The 20,670-nt window shown below is 36.7% G+C and overlaps 1 protein-coding gene across 19 annotated transcripts in view; it reads right to left on the reverse strand.

Moving 5' to 3' along the window:
• Positions 1-20,670, reverse strand: part of ANKRD28 (ankyrin repeat domain 28) — a 172,177-nt gene that overhangs the window by 48,220 nt on the left and 103,287 nt on the right. For 12 of the 19 annotated variants that reach the window (XM_036266213.1, XM_036266212.1, XM_036266211.1 and 9 more), the window contains 4 exons: positions 16,509-16,579; positions 9,227-9,427; positions 7,577-7,664; positions 1,631-1,773 (listed from right to left, as the gene is read on the reverse strand). In XM_036266213.1, the coding sequence (XP_036122106.1) occupies positions 1,631-1,773; positions 7,577-7,664; positions 9,227-9,427; positions 16,509-16,579 (503 nt within the window). The remainder of the gene's footprint in view (positions 1-1,630; positions 1,774-7,576; positions 7,665-9,226; positions 9,428-16,508; positions 16,580-20,670) is intronic. The other 7 variants (XM_036266215.1, XM_036266216.1, XM_036266221.1 and 4 more) reach the window with 1 other exon arrangement.

The raw sequence follows: 20,670 nt of genomic DNA on the forward strand, positions 1-20,670 counted from the left end.
GTGGACTTGGAGACAGATGGACAAATAATCATGTGTATGTAATGGAGTTCCAATAAAAACACTGAAAACAAAGTTCAGGTGAGTCTTCTTGATTGGCAATACAATGTGCATATTGTCATACATGTATATTGACGCTGGGAGAGTAAGGAATCCTAATTCCATGGGGAGAGGACAATGGAAGCTTTGTGTTTACAACATTCCTGGACTCTGCCCTATGTGTCTCTTTCTTTAGCTAATCTTAATTTGTATCTTTGCCGTGTAATAAACCATAACTGTGAGTACAATAGCTTTTAGTGACCTTTTGGAGTGATTCTAGTGAATTATGAAACCTGAAGGTAGTTTTGGGACCTCTCCCCCCCCAAAACTTGTAGTTGGTCAGAAGTAAAGACAGTCTTGTATGGAGACTGTGTCTTCCAGCCTTGTAGTTGGCCCCACTTATCACAACTTATCATTTTCTTTTCTCAGATACCTGGTAACAGAAATTAGGGGGAAGTGAAAAAGTAACATGTGACTTTAGTCCAAGTCCTAGATTTCACCACCAAAAGTTAGGGAGACATGGAACAGATTCTTCCTCAGCGCCTCCAGAACTTTGAAATTAAACTTATTGTAAGTCATTCCCCTTTATGATAATTTGTGATGGCAGCTGTAGGAAACTAATAAATCATGCAATTGGAAGTCAAACATCCCTAAATGGCTCTAAGTCTGACAACTTATTTCAAAGTGTGTAAAATGTTATTTTACTGTCAATAAAATAAGTTTCAAAAATTGCACCAGAAAGGAACTTGAAATGAAAATCAGAAACAAGGTTGTCTCATTCATCTACACTAGGGGTCTTTCAAGGCACTACTGTTGAAAATAGAGCTTATAGGATGTAAAACTGAGATGCCTAACAATTTTGTTTAGATTTTTGTAATTTCTCAAGATCCCCTCACTTTACTATTTGCTTGCTTTAAGCAAAGTGCTTCTTCACACAGTCCTTAAATTAAGAGTCTATTCAGCTCTAAAGTCCTGCCATGTATTCTTTCGTCCAACCTTCTTTCTTGTTTGTCTGATCTAAACTGCCTCTCTCTAGCAGAACCTTATCCTCTCTCCTTCTAATTTGCTGCTTTTAATCTGGTTTCGAAGAACCATCAAAAATATTCAGATAAAACAGCAACCCTTCCTAACCAAACACTTATAGTTGATGGGCAAGAGCCTCTAGTTTTCCTGTCTAGCTCTTGCCAATATCCTATAATGTGAACTGCTACAGTCATTTAAAGGAAATATTAGACTAGGTGAGCAAACAAAACTAACCAAAACCTAGCCACTTAAGAAAAATAATCCAAGTGAGTCTGATCTGCTGGTTTCCATAGCTGAAATGGAGCTGCAGGGGCTGAAATATGACGCAGAACTAAAACTTCTGTCACTCAAACATTCACCTTTGAAATGTATTTTACCTATTAATACACTTTTACTACTTACATGTCTATCAGTGCACTATACACTATGTAAAGAACTATAAATATCAGGTTAAAAGACAAAAACATTATTGCATGAAATCATCTTTTAAATCTGAAATAACTTCCACCAACAATAAAATCACAAACATATAAAATGCTCCATTCTTTTATACTGCTCAGTCTATACCTACATCAACTCCAAGGTCTAGAAGGTATTTGACTACGCTGATCATTCCACTAGAGGCTGCAGCATGAAGAGGTGTATAGGACTTCTTATCCTTGCATGTCACTTCAGCTCCATGTGCCACAAGTAATTTCACTACTTCAATGTGACCTGAAAATGTGTTTATGATGCAAAACAAATAGATGAGCATATGGAAAATACAATCCTGAATATATTTAAAGAAAGGTAGAAATGTAAATTAACTAGATAATACCCGACAAGCTACCAATAAATCACATTATAACCAGAGAGAGGATGGAAGAAAAAGTTAAAATTCAGCATAGTCCGGTCAGTGTGGCTCAGTGGTTGAGCGTCGACCCATGCACCGGGAGGTCGCCAGTTGATTCCCGGTCAGGATACATGCCCAGGTGTGGGTCCGATCCCTATTCGGGGGCATGCAGGAGGCAGCCAATCAATGTTCTCTCTCATCAATGTTTCAGTCTCTCTTCCTCTCACTTCCTCTCTCTAAAATTAATAAAGGAAAAAAAAATAAAAGAATTCAGGATAATTTTGATAAATGTTGATAAAAGCAATAACTGGAAAAATACATCTAACATTCTTTCATCCAATGACAACTCTGTAATCTATAATTTTCCTTTTGCCTAGACCTTGTTGTTTTCAATACTTGTTCAAGTTCTGAAATTAGCTATTTATATCTAATGTAAGATGTTAATTTATGTTTCTATGCCTTAGTGGAATCTTCTACTTGGAAATCTGAGTGACTTGAGGTTGTTTCTTAAGAAATTAGGTTTGTAGAACATGCAGTTAAAAATCCCTTTTCTTCTAGTATTTCCACCGGATGTCTTTAACCAGTTTGGTTTGTTACTCACCCTTGTATCAATCAGGATAGGCTAGATTATATGTACTGTGGTTAATGATCAACTCCCCAATCTCAGTGGCATAAATAATTAGCGAGTTATTTCTCATTAACACTGTAATAGCTTGGCAAGAGGGCTCTGCTCAGTCATTTAAGAACCCAGGTTTATGCAGCTGACACCATTCTGAAGGTGGCTGATCACTGTGCCAGAAGGGGCAAAAGACTACAGAGTCTCAGAGGTGATGTTGCTTTCAATTCATTAGTCAGAAAGGGAAACATGTACCCGGAAGGTGGGAGAACCACTATTCTTCTTTTGCATCTTCTCAAATTTTATCAGATTAGATTACACAGTGCCTTCTTCTCCTTCCATTATCCTTCCCACCTCTGTGCCTTTGTTCATAGGATTCCTTCATTGTGTGGAATGTTCTGCTTAAATGTCTCTTTTCAATCACTGCTACTACTAATCCTTGAAGCCCATGTCAGTTCCCATCTTCCCTGACCAACCATCTCTCTTTCCTAGAAGTCCTAGAAGCCAAAAGTACCATGTATCTGTAAATACTATCTAACAAGCATATAATATCTTGTGATGTTAAACTTGAATCATTCTTTAACTAACTCTTTAACTGCTTTTATGTATTAGCTCCCCAAATATATATATCTTCAAGGCAAATAGTGTATGCTCTTGTGTTCTACTTCTTACTATATTCCATGGGACCTAGACAGTGTTATATACAAAATAGGCACTCAATAATTATTTGTTACATTAAATAAATTAGTTATGATCTCATTTTTTACATAACTTCACAGGGAAGTATATTAAATTAATAACTTGAAAAATGAAGCTTTCAAACACAGGCTCCCTTCTCTTAACAAAATTAGGTAAGGATACCACAAGATGCACAGAGTCAAGTAGATTTAGTTGTTTATATATATCAATTAAAGTGAATATTTTTACCCATCTCAATATGAAAAAGAAATACTTATATCGTTAGGAAAAAAGCAAAGAAGACCTATCAAACCATTAGGTGCCAAATTAAATGTGACTGTTATATAAGAGTATTAACTGGTAAAAAAGATCCCTCACGACACATTATTTTCTGATACATGGCCCTAGAAAGATAGTTACTTGGGTTCATTGTAATGCAGTGGAAAATCAGGAATTATATTACCCAGGAGGTACAAACATAAACACAGCTTTTTAAATTGGGAAAATGCATATTATTCACTAATATGCATGCCAAAAAAAACTAAGTTCTCTTGATGTTTAAGACTAGATGGCCCATTATACATCATACTGGAAAAACTGTTCAAAATCAACACATCCTTCTAAGTAAATGACACAGAACAGATTAACTGTGCATACAAACTAGTAGATTTCTGGAAGTATGAACTTTTCTGGAAGTAAAATAGGGCCATATAAAGCCCTATTTTAAAAGAGAATTATGCATAGGCACATTTACAATCTTAAAACTAACAAGTACTTATTTAACCACATTTCAGAAATATGGTTGAATTCCTTTAGTGGACCACTGAAAACACGAACAAGAGGTGTTTCCATAGCCAGTTTGGAAATGACTTATTTAAAAGAAAAAAGGAAAGAAAGTTCTAGAGTGAAATCAATGATATTGTTCTAGCTGGGTAAACCCTGTGTCTTCAAGTATGTGTCTTTCTTGTCAATTTACAGAATAGGGACTAGACTTCAATTAATTCATCTAGGTGTAGTTTTAGAGGATGCCACCCATTCACCCCACATGACATACATAATTCTGTAGTTAACATCCTTTTAAAAAATTGTATCTCTGCAATGTGAATTCGATACATGTGATCACTATGCTTCAGGAATTTTGAAAATGTCCTACTTTTTTCTTTTGTTCATGAATGTATAAGAGTAAAATGAGCTAAGTTTAGAATTTATACGTTTTTATGGAAAGGAAAGAGGGAGGGAAAAAATACCATTTCGAATCCATTCAAATTATGCATTGCTTCAAAAAGAATTAGTGTAATGAATTGCTAATTAGGTAATTAATACTTATTCAGTACCTTCTATGTCTAAGTCATCACAGTAAGGTGACCTGGGATAGAACTTGGTTGCACAATGCTATAAGTACTGAAAGCAATAGAAAAGATGAATCTCTAAAAGGGATTTTAAATGAAGGTTCATGGTAGAAGCAAAAATGGGGTTGAGAGTGGGAAGTGATCAATTCATTTTGGGGATAGAGGTGGGTCTGGGGAACACTTGATGGAGAATTCAATAATAGCATAAGAATAAGAGTAGAGCCTAACCCTTAGAGGGTCAACCAAGGGGTAAGAAGGCCAGGGCAAATAAGAAAGCCTGTGAGAAATAAATTGTAAGATTACTACATGTAATCCTAATGTCTCTTACACTGATACTGACAGATTCTCTGAATATACTTGGACTTAAGGCTTGTCTACTGGTCGAGAGCTCCCTACTTCATGTTTAGCTCTCTTTAATCCTGAGTGCCTAGGACAACTGAATAGTTTTTGAAGCTATGTTGTCGATACTCCTCTCTTTCCATGCTGAAAGGAAGGAAGACACGGGGAAAGGAGAATTAAAAATTTGTGAATGTTTATGCTCAAAAATTAAATGGACAGTGAGGCCCAAGAAACAGAGAATATCCTTTTCAATCCACAACTGGCCTGAAAAGCGACACTTAGGGAATCAAGGAAAACAAAGCCCTCTGATGGCCCATTAGATATACACACACAGCTATTCTGGAAGCTCCATTTTAGAGATAACCCATAAAATTCCTTCACCTTCAATTTCATGAAAACAGCAGTTTAGTCAAGTCTAATTCTTTGGAGGTAAAAGGCCTAATGCACTTTGCTTATTGTGTAAATCCTTTCACATGAGGTGTATAGTTTTGTTTTGTTTTTCCTTTATTGATTTGAGAGAGAGAGGAAGTAAAAGGGAGAGAGAGATAGAAACATTGATCAGAGAGAACATTGACTGGCCACCTCCTGCACGTCCCCCACTGGAGATCGGGCCCACAACCTGGGCATGTGATGTGTCCTGACCGGGAATCGAACTGGCGACCTTTTGGTGCAGGGGTTAACGCTCAACCACTGAGCCACACCGGCCGGACTGAGGTGTATAGTTTTAAATCACACAGACTACCTGTTTCTAAATTGTCTTGAAGAATAAGCTACACCAGAATATTCAGAAAAGATCCTAAGATTTAAAATATGGACAATCTGCAGGCTGTGAGGAGGGGAAGTTAGGACACCGTAGGAGACTTGCTTCTGGATATACACCTTCAATGAAAGAAGAACTGCCTGTTACATAACTGGAGGCACAAATCATTACTATGAGAAAAACACCAAAAGACCAAGATTGTTAGCTTTTGGCTTTGAAAACAGAGACCAGCTGACAAGGATATTAACCTTCATTTTTTAAGCTTCCTTTAAACCCACACTAATGGCCAAACTTGCAATTCAAGATGGATTCTACTGCTTCTGGTAATTTCTGCTATAGGCAAAGGATTTTCCTCCAGGGGTAAGGAATCCTTTTTCTGCCAAGGGCCATTTGGATATTTACATCATCATTCGGGAGCCACACAAAATTATCAACTTAAAAATTAGCCTGCTATATCTGGTCAGGATAATTTGGTGAGGAGTGTGATATTAGCTGAAATTGATTTTGCAGGTCTTATACGGCTCTGGGTCCAGATGTTCCTTACCCCTGTCTAGACCTTGGGGTTACTGATACCTTGTTAAAGTTAATTTTTCTTGTATTTAAAATTTTAATTTTTAAAATTAATACTCTTCATTGACTCTTTAATCTTTTACTTCTAAATGAGATATAGGAAAAGACAAAACCTAGGGCAGGGAGTACTGAGGATAAAGTATGCCTATAAGAAAGGTAGCTAGTTAGGTGTCTTTGTAATCATGTATGTGAGTGGTAAATCAGGGGATACCAGTATTGTACAGAATATATGTCAGTCTATATATGATTCTTCCTAAGCCAGAGGAGCCAGACTAGTGGAAGCAGAATGATGGAAACCCATTGGTGAGGAGAGAAAAGGCCCTAAGCTCCATGGCCATAAAGGGAGAAGTAGTTCTTTCAGTTCTATTTTAAGAAACTTGAAAAAGAAACACCTATATCCATGGCTTCTTCCCAAAAGCACAAACCTAGTCTTGCAGGATTTGCAAAGTTTTCAACAGGTTGTACTTCCTCCATGTTTAGAGATCTTCTTTTACCTATAAGACAGCACTTCTATTCTGTTCTTTTTGTGTATTTTAAAATAGACTGAGGTGCCCGGCCAGTGTGGCTCAGTGGTTGAGCATGGATCCATGCACCAAGAGGTCACCAGTTTGATTCCTGGTCAGGGCACACACCCAGGTTGTGGGCCCAATCCCAGTAGGAGGCAGGCCAATCAATGTTCTCTCTCATCGATGTTTCTTTCTCTCTCTCCCTCTCTTGATCTCTAAAAAAAAAAAAAGAATAGCCTGAGGTAAGGTGATCTCTCCAAGTTACCTCAAGAACCAATTAATATTTTGGTTAGTACTTTGGTCAGAAAGTTGAGTAAGGTCTTGGGTAGTCTGCCCCAGGACTGTTTTCCCATGAGCTCTGTTAGTTCCTAGAATGCAATTTTGCAGATCCTAAGATTTTTCCAAACACACATCATATTACAGCAGAAAAGCCTATCCTGTAAACTTCAGTTTCTTTCTGTGAAATTATTGTTGGTGCCTATTTAACCCAGTGCTTGGCTCAAAGTAATAGGCTTCCTAATGTATTATTGTAACTTTTACTTTAATATTCCCCTAAAAACAAGGATAGGTAGGAGAACAGACTTTTTGTAAACCCTAATCTAAATTATGTATTCCAACCTTAGTCCTAGGATATTTCCCCCTTTAAGGGTAACCAAAATTAATTTCAAACAGCTTTTAGGAGAACAGAACCCATGCCCTCCTATTCTGACAAATCTCCTCACTACCAGGCTGGTTCCATTTGGGCAGCAAACTCAGATATAACTTCTCACTGTCCTAAAAGACAGACATGACACCAAGTGCAAGAACTAAAACGCACAACTTGTCCTGAATACATAATGTAAATAAATATTTTTTAAAAGTACATACCCATATAAGCTGCCCAATGAATAGCACGTCTATCTTTCTTGTCAAAAGCATTAATATTGGCACCTCTAGACAGGAGTAGTTTGACCATCTGGAATTACAACAAACACAGTTACCAAAATTCAGAAACACAATTGTTCATGAATATCCCTTGTGATGAATACTCATCTCAATCTCTCTGGCACTGAATTTCTACATTTATATAAAGGAGCTATACTAAATGCTGAAGACTCTTTTACGTAATTCAATAAATAACAGGATAAATTGTGAAAAAGGGCCCTGGCCGGTTTGGCCCAGCGGTTAGGGTGTTTGCCTGCAGACCAAAGAGTCCCAGGTTCGATTCCCGCCAAGGACATGTACCTTGGTTGTGGTTTGTCCCCGGCCCTGGTTGGGGTCATGCGGGAGGCAACCAGTCGATGCGTCTCTCTCACATCTCTTTCACATCTCTCTCCCCCTCCTTCCCTCCCCCTCTCTCTGAAGATGAACAGAAATATATCCTTGGATGAGGATTTAAAAATAAAATTATGAAAAATATTTCAATGTGGGTGTTACTGAAGTTAGGCATCAGTATCTTTTAAAGATGCCACTTTGTGTTCTGATAGTTTATGAACAGCTAGTACAAATCTGAAGAGTCTAAAGATGAAATATTTAAAAACAGGTTTTATTCCTTTCATTATAGCCTAAAATGTTATTAAAATGCAAAGCACATTCGCATTCCAGAAGTGTCTTAAATTTAATTCAAACACAAGTGTAGCGTTCATAACATGATTAGTCCTGAAGGTCACTGCACGGTCTATTTACTTTATAATGTACCAAAAATAATATTTCCATTATGTCTAACTATATTTTCAATAGCCTCCCCAATTAAATGAGCATTCCAGATTCGTAAAAAGGATGCATTTTGTGATGTTAACTGCAGAATTCTTTGTTGCAAAGGCAGAGAAGAAGAGTGAAAATAACACAGCAACCATTAGCTCTCAGCCAGAGAATCTTGAGAATGTTACTTTGTCTCTTTTAGTTTCTGTATATACAAAAATGAAAGACTGGACAAACTGGCCTCAAAGCTTATACTATTTCTGTGTTTCATTCTTTTCTATTTTTCTATGTACACATAAACCCTATGTTTTTCTATGATAACACCTAGTATTAGATAATGCTTGCTATACACGATAACTAAATACTTATTTTCTTAAGTTGTTTTCTTTTGATAGCCTGTCACCAAAGAATTCTTGACTAAATGTTGATAATAAACTGTAAGAAAATGTCTTCTAAACTCCACCTTCCTTTGCTACTCTATTTCTGGGAGCACAATAAACTTCTCTGTCTTTCTAGATTATTTTTTCCGATGACAGAACAGTTTTCACACTGTGTTATAGTTGGCAGTGTTCTTCTTTGTCTCCCCAAGTTGATAATGAAAATCAAGTAACTGCATGGGCTGTACCCATTAAACAAATTTCTAAATTTGAGAAAGTTATATCATGAATTATGAAAGAAGTTTAAGGGCTTTCATAGTAAAATTAGACTAAATTAGCTAGATAAGTATTTTTGCTTGCTTTTATCATGAACTAATGAATGGCTAAAAAGGCCAGTATGTGGGGTGAAGGTGTGAGGACATAGGGAGAAAGAAGCATCGTCTACTTGGGTACCACCTACCTCACCATGTCCACTGAAAGCTGCATGATGCAATGCAGTTCTCCCTGCTCGATCAGACACGTTCACATTACTCAGAAGAGGTACCAAAGCTTCAGCACACTTCACGGCTTTATTAGCAGCAGCTATGTGTAAAGGGGTTTGCCAATTTTTGTCTCTAGCATTAACATCAGCAGAATGCTTCAAGAGTACCTGAACTGCTTCCTAAAACACACAAAGATAAAAGTTATAAAAGATAAATGAGTTAACAGTTTTAGAAATTTTATATATGAAAGAAATAAAATTTCCAGAGTAAACAAGTAGAAATTTACCCCTCCCCCAAATAAAATTATTTTAAACTAAAGGCAGTACTCAGAGCCATACAAGATGCATCAAGATAAAACATTCTCCTTTTCATATTATTCTGTATATTAATGGTTTGTTCTTTTTATTGCTCAGTGGTATTTCATTATATGATTGTACACCAATTAAAGGCATAAAATCTCTATCAAAATGTACAAAAAGAAACACATATTTTTCAAAAACAATCATCGTATCTCATTTTTCTAGATGGTGAGATAAAATTAATTTATACTTTCAACAGTTTTAAGGAGATTTATTGCTTTTATTTATTTATTTTTAATCCTCACCCGAGGACATTTTCACATTTTTCTTCAGATAGAGTGGGAGGGAGAGAAGGAGGAAGAGAGAGAGAAACAGCGACGACGTGAGAGAGACACTTCGAGTGGTTGCCACCTGCACAACTCCAACCAGGGCCGGGGACAAACTGCAACCCAAGTACGTGCCCTTAGTGGGAACCAAACCTGGGACTCTCTGATCTGCAGGCTGACGCTCTAACCACTGAGGCAAACCAGCCAGGGCAATTTATTGCTTTTCCATTAAAAGCAAACCATGTCCAAAAGTACTATACTTGCTGTATTTTACAAAATAAAAGATCATTATGATCTAGTTCACGACACACACACACACACACACACACACACACACAGTCTTTGCTGTATAGGAAAGCTGGTATTGACAAAGCAATTTAAGAGTTTACTGTGCAAAGGGATCTGTTTCCCAGAAGCATAAGAAAAAGTTCAAAACACATCTTGCATTAAGATCCTAAGGATTCTAGTATGCCATCAAAATTAAGCAGTATAGTCAGAACTAAAAAAATTCAATTTTCTCCTTATAGTGATGATCCTATCTTTGGTGGATGAATGAAAAACTACATATCAAATGAAAAGGATCAGAACCAGAACAGAAGCATCTCAAGTCTTGTAAAACTGACACTCAGTTTTCTTAGCTGTAAAAAGGGGATATACCACCTGTCTACTACTTGTCTTAAGTCCGCTATACAGCTAAAAAACTAATGTACATGAAAAGTGTTCAAAAGTGTAAAATAACTATAAATATACAAAGTAGCAAGGAAGAAAACAAAATACTATTATCCATGATTCATATGTAGCTTTTCAAGGCTTTGAAATTTAAAAAAAGTAATCAGAATTGTTTGAAATATGGGAAAGAGCACAAGTATTCAACAGGGCTAGCAAAAGGCTGAACAGATGCCCAGTAATCAATCAATGTGCTAAGGAAGTAGTCAGCTAACCAGATATATGGAGACCTACCGTATGATCCCACAACTCCACTACAGTTATTTACCCAAGAGAAATTTCATAAAACCCATCTAAGAATGTTTATAGTAGCTTGATTCATTAAGAGCCAAAAACCAGAAATGCAAATGTCCATCAGTAAGAAAATGGATAAACAAACTGGTGTACAATCATATAATGAAATACTACTGAGCAATAAAAAGAACAAACCATTAATATACAGAATAATATGAATAAATCTCAAAAATGTTATGTTGAACAAGAGTTAAGACACAAGAGAACATACTGTATGATTCCATTTTTATAAAGTTCTAGAATAGGCAAAGTTAATCTCTGGTGAGTGAAATCAGAATATAGGTTACCTCTGGAGACAGGAAGACTGACTGAAAAGGGACATGAGAGAAAGTGCTGGAGTGATGGAAATCTTTCTTATCTTGATTGGGAAAAGGTTACATGAGTGTATATATTTGCTAAAATTCAAGACTATACACTTATAATCTGTGCATTTTACTGTAAATTTCGATTTTAAAAAGGAATAGGGGGGTAAGTTACACAGAGGAATGCATATTCTCTACATTAGTCTCAAAATTATGAAGAACTAGGTACAAACAGTATCAGGATTCTCCATCCTCATCCTTAAGGAGGGCATAAAACAAAACTTGAGGGATAAAACAAAAACTATATAAGAAATGTCAGTAGGTATGTTAAAAATGTATGAGAAAATAATAAAAAACAAAATGAAGAATGTATAATTTAATAAACTGGGTAAATACAGCATACTATACATGATGGGCTTGCCTTATTTATTCCCACTCTGGAATTCATAATGCACACATTAAAGCATGTGGAAAGTCTGGGGAATATTTATGCTCCATTAGCAAGAATAGAAAAATCAAAACTATTATTTTGTTTCACTGAAAAGTAAGAATAAGTCCAGTTTATGGTAGGTGAGAGTAGGTAAGACAGCACCTAAGGAAAGCTATAAACACAGTGACTAAAACTCTGGAATCAAGACAGATCAAAGTTTGAACCCTGGGTCCACTGCTTCGGACTGAATGTGTTGCCCCACAATTCTTATGTTGAAACCCTATTCTCCAATGTGACTATATTTGGAGACAGGGTCTTAAAGAGGTGATTAAAATTAAATGACATCACAGGGAGGGATCCTAACCTGTCAGGACTGGTGGAAGAGAGAGAAAAAGATGTGTGTGTGTGTGTGTGTGTGTGTACACATTTTTTTCTCCACCATGTGAAGACACAGCAAAAAGGTGGCCGTCTGCAAGCCAGAAAGAGATCTCTCACCAGAAACTGACCCTGCTGGACCTTTACCTGGGACTTCTAGTCTCTAGACTGAGAAAATAAATTTTTGCTGTATAAGACGCCCACCCAGTCTTAACATTATGGCAACCCAAGCTGACTAATATAGCCACCATTTACTACTTGGAATAATGTCAGATCACGATAGGAGTGATCTTTGAAAATTCAAAGAAAACTAAAGAAATCTCTAAAGACTGGAGATATAAAACAAAACAAAACAGGTGAATTTCTGAAAATTACAAACCAATGTGCCTGATGTCACATCCCAGTAAAATCCGAGATCATTTTATCAGCACATTAAAAGCATTTAGAAAGTAATGTAGAGATAATCAAGGGTATACATGGTTTTCCTAACGCTGTCAAAGTGTGCCTTTACTTAAAATACAAACAAACAAAAAACCCCAGCCCTGGCCGGTATGGCTCAGTTGTTAGAGCATTGGCCCGCAGACCAGAGAGTCCCAGGTTTGGTTTCCAATAAGGGCCCATACCTCAATTGCAGTTTGTCCCGGCCCTGGTTGGGGTCGTGTGGGTGGCAACCACTCGATATGTCTCTCTCACGTTGATGTCTCTCTCTCTCTCTCTCCCTCCCTCAAGATAAATGCAAAAAAGAAAATGTCCTCAGGTAAGGATAGATTAAATAAAACAAAACAACCCAGCTAAGTAAATATCCTATAACACTGATTTAAATAAGATTATTAAATATGGAGTGACAACAGGTTAAAAATTATATCCAAATAGTATTTATGCACAGCTTAGGGTCAGTCTAGAATAGTATCTACAGCAGTAGCTGTCCTTGACTCTACCTTTTAAGCAATTTTACCACTGATTTGAAGTCAGGTACAGGAAAAAAAGGGGCTAACAAATTTGCAAATAAACACAGTGTTTGGTCAAACTAATACCTCTCATGATAATATAATTTAAACTCAGTTATCCTGATAGAGCTAATATGTAATTCATGGAGTAGATTGAAAAAAATAAATGCATATCCTCCAGAGGATCTAGTAGTAAAATGTGACTTCTTAAAAAAAAAGACAAAAAACAGAACAACCACACACACAAAGCCCTCATATTCAGAATCGATTCATTCAGAATACTCCGCACTGAAAGAAAACTGAAGTGTGTGCTATACTTGAAGAATGACAGTTACAAATCAGTAGTGCAGACAAGCTGAGGCAGCCAGCCAGTACGATCAGGTGGATGGGAACTACATCACTGAAGGACAGCTGAGAAGCTTGAGACATTCAATCTGAAGCAGTCTTTTTCAACCCAGGTTCAGTAAGGGAATTAAGCCCTAAGGCATTACTATAGGTAATAAACTAACTTCTCTACTATGAATGTACCATGGTGTTAGCTACATATGTCCTTGGGCAGATTAATAAAAGTCATTCCAATCATGTGTAGGGCTTACTTCTCTTATGGTATCTCAAAAACATAAAGCAAAATCTACCTTAAAATTTTTCCTTTTACATACCCCTATGAGGTTATGTTTTCTATTAAATGAAATAAGTACAAGTTCTCTTTTCCGCACAGGATGAAATGTGAATAATTAAAAGAACACCGGTGAAATTGATAATCTTGATTAGGTTTCCTAGCAGTTTTGCTAGTTATGAGATTTTCTTTTTAAAAGAAAAATGAGCCCGGTCAGTGTGGCTCAATGGTTGAGTGTCGACTCATGCACCAGGAGGTCGCCAGTTTGATTCCTGGTCAGGGCACATGCCCAGGTTGTGGGCCAGATCCCCAGTGGGGGGCATGCAGGAGGCAGGCAATCAATATTCTCTCTCATCTCCCTCCCCCTCTCCCTTCCTCTCTCTCTAAAATCAATAAGGAAAAAAAATGTTTTAAAGAAAAATGATCCTCAGGGTTTACAAAAGTTTTTTTATTTTTATTTTAAAGCTGTTTTCCATAATCCTACAAAAGAGTAATAATACTACATAGACCAGTAATTTTTAGGATAAAAAGCAGACTTAAAAAACTTATTAGGGTCCTTGCTTTCTAATCTACAGCTTCCCTTTAAGTTCAGGCTAAGTACATAATTTTAAAAAATCAGCAGTCACTGCCCAGCCAGTGTAGCTCAGTGGCTGAGTGTTGACCCATGCACCAAGAGGTCAATGGTTCGATTCCCAGTCAGGGCACACGCCCAGGTTGGGGCGGGGGGGGGGGGGGGGGGCGGGGGCGGGCAGTCAGGAGGCGGCCAATCCATGTTCTCGCTCATCGATATTTCTCTCTCTTTCTCCCTCTCCCTTTCTCTCTCTCTAAAATCAATAAAGAAAAACATTTTTTATTAAAAATCAGCAGTCAGTCAAGTCTCTAGGTGGAATCGGCAATCTTCCCATAACATAATTCAAACAAAAAAAATCTTAAGAATTTTTGGTCTGTTTTATAATCTCTGGAAATATACAGTGTTCTTTCTGATGATTTAATTCAGCAAAACTCCATTAATTTTAAGTCATATTCCCAAGAGTCATACCAAAAAATGGATAGGTGTGGTTATCTTATTAATAAATTGCAATGAGGGCTAACCACAAACTTAGTATTACCATGGAATTTCAGAGTTTAACAGATTTCAGTTACTATATCTTAGTTTTCATGACAATCCTCAGATTTGCCCAAGATCACACAGCTAGGAAGTGGCAAGTGATATCTGAAAGTCAGTTTATCCAAACCCAAGTTTCATAGTTTATCAGCTACAGCACACCATGGACCCAGATCCAAGTTACAATGTGTGTTCCTTCCCTCCTTCTCCCACCTAGGAGGTTACAGTTAACAGATGGCCTCTGTCACACTGCAGGGTTTATAGTCCCTTCCCAGTCACTTTCCCCTGCTTCTCTTCACTGCCCAACTCTTGTTCTGGATTCATGACGCAGTTAGTTCACAATGAAGAATACAAAGAAGAATGTAGAGACAGGAGTTCCCCCAGTTTTTCTTGAAGAAATTCTCCTGACGCAATAGAGTTTCCTTTCTTTCTCCAGAACTACCTGGTCCCATGATGGAGAGAAGGAGCACTAGCAACATTTCCTTGTCCCTAATAATTTTAATAACTAAAGAAACACTGGGTTAATATTAATTTATACACATACTTTTATATTTTAAATTATTTTTTAAAAATTTAATAAGCATCGCCCTGGCCGGTTTGACTCAGCGGTTAGAGTGTCGGCCTGCAGTCCAGAGAGACCCTGGTTCGGTTCCCGCTAAGGGCATGTACCTCGGTTGCAGTTTGTCCCTGGCCCTGGTCGGTCGTGTGGGTGGCAGCCACTCGATGTGTTCCATTTCGCATCGATGTTTCTCTCTCTCTCTCTGTTCCTCTCTCTCCCTCCCACTCTACCTGAACAAAAAATGGAAAAATGTCCTCGGGTGAGGATAAAAAAAAAAAAATTTTAATAAGCATCAACTATCATAAGATAGGTAAAAGGGGTACTTTGGGCACAATGCATTTTTTAAAAGTACCCAATACATTTTAGAAAGGAATAAAATGGCTGGGAAAAAGAGGGTCCACGTTTTGTCCCATTTCTGCTACTCAAGAGCTGAATGGTTTCTGGTAAATCATAAACTACAGTTTCCTCAAAATATCTATCCTACAAGGGTGTCCTGAGGCTAAAAGATATAAAAATATAAAAAGAGCCCTGGCCATTTTGGCTCAGCGGTTAGAGTGTTGGCCTGCGGTCTGGAAAGACCCGGGTTTGGTTCCTGCTAAGGGCACATACCTCGGTTGCAGTTTGTCCCCGGCTCTGGTTGGGTCGTGTGGGTGGCAGCCACTCGATGTGTCCCTTTCACGTTGATGTTTCTCTCTCTCTCTACCTCCCACTCTATCTGAACAAAATATCAAAAAAAAAAAAAAAAAAAAATATCCTCGGGTGAGGATAAATATATATATATATATATATATATATATATATAAAAATAATATTGTTCAAAAATGTAAGTTATCAGTTATGTGAAAGAGCAACAACATAGACGGTTATAAATAAGCAGGTACTGTTCTTTCTCATAAGATATCAAACATATTTTAAGGTTAATATATTTAGAACAGGTAAAAGGTAAGATCAAAATGTTCTGAAAAAATTCCAGTGTTTACCTAAGCCATACTTCAGTCATCATTATACACACTGCTGAGACTACTTGACCAGTCAGTAGAGCCTTTGCAACATGTCTGTTACACTATAGTAAATAAGTAGAGAAGAGTTGTGAGGAGGATTTTATAAGATAGAAAAATAGTTTCTCTTGTAGGAAATATGTTTTCTACTCTCCACTACTTCAGACTCTTCCATTTCAGTTGTTTTTCCTTCTTTTGAAAATACTGAATTTAAATATGGGCTCATAGGCAGGCCTACTTAATGTTTTTATATACAATATATTTACTAAGAGAAATTTCATACCTCACTACAAGATGCAACTGCTCTGTGTAAAGGTGTCAACCATTTGCTGTCTTTGGCATTAACTCTAGCTCCTGCAACAAGAAGAAAAAAATAAATTGAAATATTTTGCATAAAATATTTTAAGTAAATCTCCTGAAATAGCTATAGTCCAAATTGAATAAATAACAATTGAAAAAGTAGTACTTCATTTTAATACTCTGCTAATAAATTACCCTTAAATTACAAAATAAAACTATCCTTTTTAATTGATATAATTATCCAATAAGAAATTAGCTCTTTTTGTTGAAAATAAAAGATCACATACGTATAGGCTAGAAAAGCCACCTTTATACAGAGCATATCCAAAGTAAAAATCAGACCCCACTTTAGAATGTATGTTAGGAATGAATAAGAATACTCAGACATAAAATGTAGACTATTACGAAGTCTTCATTATATTTCTTTACTAATGAATGTATCATGATATAAAACAATATAATATCAAAATAGTTTTCCAGTGACAATTAGAAACCCATTAGTACTATAAAGTTATTGTATAAAATGGACACAATGGCTATAGACTTGGGGAAAAAACGGGAAAGAAGTGAACCAATGCACATGTCTTTCTGGGTTATACCTAAAGGTTTAAAGAAGTAATAATTTTTTTTAAAGTCAACTATGAATAGTTGTTTAAAAATCATTAAGTCAATAGACAAACATTATTCTTAATAGAACGGAAATACATTTAGTAAGACAAAAAGTGCACTACATAATTCAGGGGGGAGAGGGTATCTATTATCTCCATAAAATCTACTAATTTGGTATTTAAGTTCCAACAAAACAGAAACAGCCTTGGCTCTTAGAAGTACGTACAGAGGAGCTGGTGACAGGTCCTGCACTATCAGCAATCTTAGGTTTAAACCCAAAATCATAACTAGGTTTACACACCCAGTCTAACCTCCTTATTTTCTAGATGAATTGCAGATACAGTGAACACCTTGATGTCAGTGTCAACCATAGCAGAAACAAGACTGAATTCAGACTTCCTAATGTTTACATTCTGTTTTGAGTGTGAGGTTCCAAGGAATTCCAAGTGCAGTGACTCCAAGTATAGCTCTAGTAACTACTAGCTATGGGTCCCTAACTATGTGTGTGATCCTTCTGAATCTAAGATCTCCTAACATCTTGTTACAAAGATTAACATATAATAAACGTACCTAGCACATATAGCACAGATATGTTAGAGGTAGATTGAAAAGTCTTGAATGTTAGAGAAAATGGAACAATATGCAGGTGTAGGAACTCGTCCACAAATGCAGCAGTTGAAATTCTGTGTAGCCACACCCTCAGTGGGCAGTGACAGTGAGAACACAGAAAGAATCAACAACCAATATGAGAGCTTTCAGAATCGCTCAATTAGGCTTTGAGAGAAAGGAAACCAGCAAAATAAGGAACTAGCCAGAGAGAGTAGTTTATTAATGTGATAAACATTTCAAGAACTACCTACCAGTCTCCCTAGAGGACAAGATGTTTTACAGGTTAGAAGGTTGGAGCCCTAGACACAGTGAAGAAGCAATATGGAAGGTGGGCTCCTTCATTCTCCCACTTATCTGCTTGGAAAGTCAAATGGTTGTCTACCCCTGTACCACTATCTACAATTTTGCATTCATGTGCATGGTAAAAGGGCTAGTCTTGGCATTAAGGCCTAAAGGGTAGTAACAGAGACACTCAGAAGAAACAAGTATGCTGGATAGACAAAGGTAGAGACGAATGAGGTCTGATAGTGGGGCTTCAACAAATCACAAGGGTCGTAAATCTGATTCAAGGCACTACAAAATAGAATGTGGCTGTCACAAAATAATGAGAAGGATCTGTGTGCCAATACACATGTGTGAAAGAAAAGTGAAAAAAGCAATAAGCAAGAACTATATAAATAATATTCATTATTTTTACATAGAAAAAGATCATATGTATATTCATATTTGTTTTATGTATAAGGAAATCTTGGAGGAACACTAAGACATTAACAACAGTGGATGCCTATGTGTTTATAATAGTGGTGGGATGCAATGAGAATTGGGTAATTGTGATGGGAGACTAGTGTAAAGAGGCAGCTTCACTGTATACCATGCACCTTTAAATAAATAAATACATAAAAATTTATTTATTTATTTATTTTTTTAACCTTCACCTGAGGACACTTTCTGTGTTTATCTTCAGATAGAGCAGGAGGGAGAGAAGGTGGAAGAGAGACAGAGAAACATCAATATGAGAGAGAGACATCGACTGGTTGCCACCCACATGACCCCAACTGGGGCAGGGGACAAACAGCAACCGAGGTACATGCCCTTAGCGGGAACCGAACCCAGGACTCTCTGGTCAAATGGGCCGACGCTCTAACCATTGAGCAAAACCAGCCAGGGCAATATATTTTAATTTTTAAACAAAACTGAAATACTACCAATTCAAAAAATGATATTTATTTCAGAGGGAATAAAAGGAGTGGTCATGAAAACATTCCAAGAATTTGATTTCAAGTGCAAAGAAGAAATATTGGAAAGTAACTAGGAAGAGGGTAAAGGTAAGTAAGGTAGTCTTTCTTTAGGTTATGAGCTATCAGATACACAACTGAAGAAAGAAAATCTAATTTTCACAGTACATTTGGCAGCCTAAAGCAAAAAACCCTGCTGGCTTCCATTCTGCCATTTTAAATTATAATAATAAATTAATTAGTCTTTCTTTCTCTTTATTTTTATCAAAAAACATGAGTGAGTACAACAAAGAATCCACTAATGGTTTACTGAGGATACACCACACTGCTACTTGCTATGTAGGCCATTAGATAAAAATTTAGCTTGCTCTTTTTAGATTCTAAAGACACTTATCTATAGGGAGATCAGCACAACAGGATTTTAGACTTATGATCATCATCATAAGAGACACATCTTTTCTTTTTTTTTTTATCCTTATCTCAGGATATTTTTCTATTTATCTTCAGATAGAGTGGGAGGAAGGAAGAGAGAGAAGAAGGAGAAGAGAGGAGGAGAGAGAGACACACATCAACTGGTTCCCTCCTGCATGACCCCAACCATAACCAAGGTACATGCCCTTGACCAGAATCGAACCCATGACTCTGGTCTGTGGGTCGACGCTCTAACCACTGTGCAACACCAGCCAGGGTGAGACACATCTTGTCTTATATCACTCATTTCTTCTAATATCACTAATCATATTTTTAAAAAATTATTTTTTAAATGTATCTTTATTGTTGAAAGTATAATCAAATCTTTTAATTCCTTGTAAATTAAAGGTCAATTATATGAGAAATGGTTGGGCTGTCATCTCCCCTGTCCACATTGGTAATTAATATAAGCTCTACACATTAACAAACAACCACGGCATAACGGGTATTACAAGAGCAGCAGTTGGCCATAAAATGAAAATGCGTAAGAGCAACAAATATGGAGGCTCATCTCCTGTGAACTCTCTGAAAGGTAATGAGAGCTCCAAAATTAGTAATATATTTACAAATAAACAAACTATAACACAATAAAAATACACAAACTACGAAGTTATCCAGTAATGAAACAGACATTTCCAGAGTAAGATTAATCCAACAACTGAAAATTAGCCACAAAGGCTAATACTAAAGATGGAGACAGAAAATAAATAAATAAATCATATTCACTTGAGTCTTCATAGAAAGTAATAAAACCAAATGTAAACAGCTCTGATGGCATCACCACATGGCAGAACATAATGTGTGTGATTTATACAGATAACCTTAAGTCACTAAGATGAATTTCTTTACTATTTCCTAGTCATTAAAACAGAAACAAACAAACACCGCTCCCCACCCCCCTTGAAAACAGTAGCCCCGGCTCAACTGTTGAAGTTAGGTGAATGGGTGACCCTGTGGTAGGAGAAAGCACTGCTAAGAAACTGAAGACAATAAAGATATAATTTAAGGATGATGTCATTAATGACTACTGCAAACCAACTTTTACACAATAGTACCTCTTTAATGCTAAAAGTACATCACATTAAATCCAAAATAGTCATGCTCAATTGTATAAAATCAAATTACTTTCTATACCAGACTCACATTTTCCCACAATCCCAGGTACATCAACTGAGCATTCCCTTCAAATTTGCAGGCAAATCTATGCCATATCAAATACCT

This window comes from Molossus molossus, unplaced genomic scaffold, assembly GCF_014108415.1.
Source record: "Molossus molossus isolate mMolMol1 unplaced genomic scaffold, mMolMol1.p scaffold_m16_p_18, whole genome shotgun sequence".
NCBI classification, from domain to species: Eukaryota; Metazoa; Chordata; class Mammalia; order Chiroptera; family Molossidae; genus Molossus; species Molossus molossus.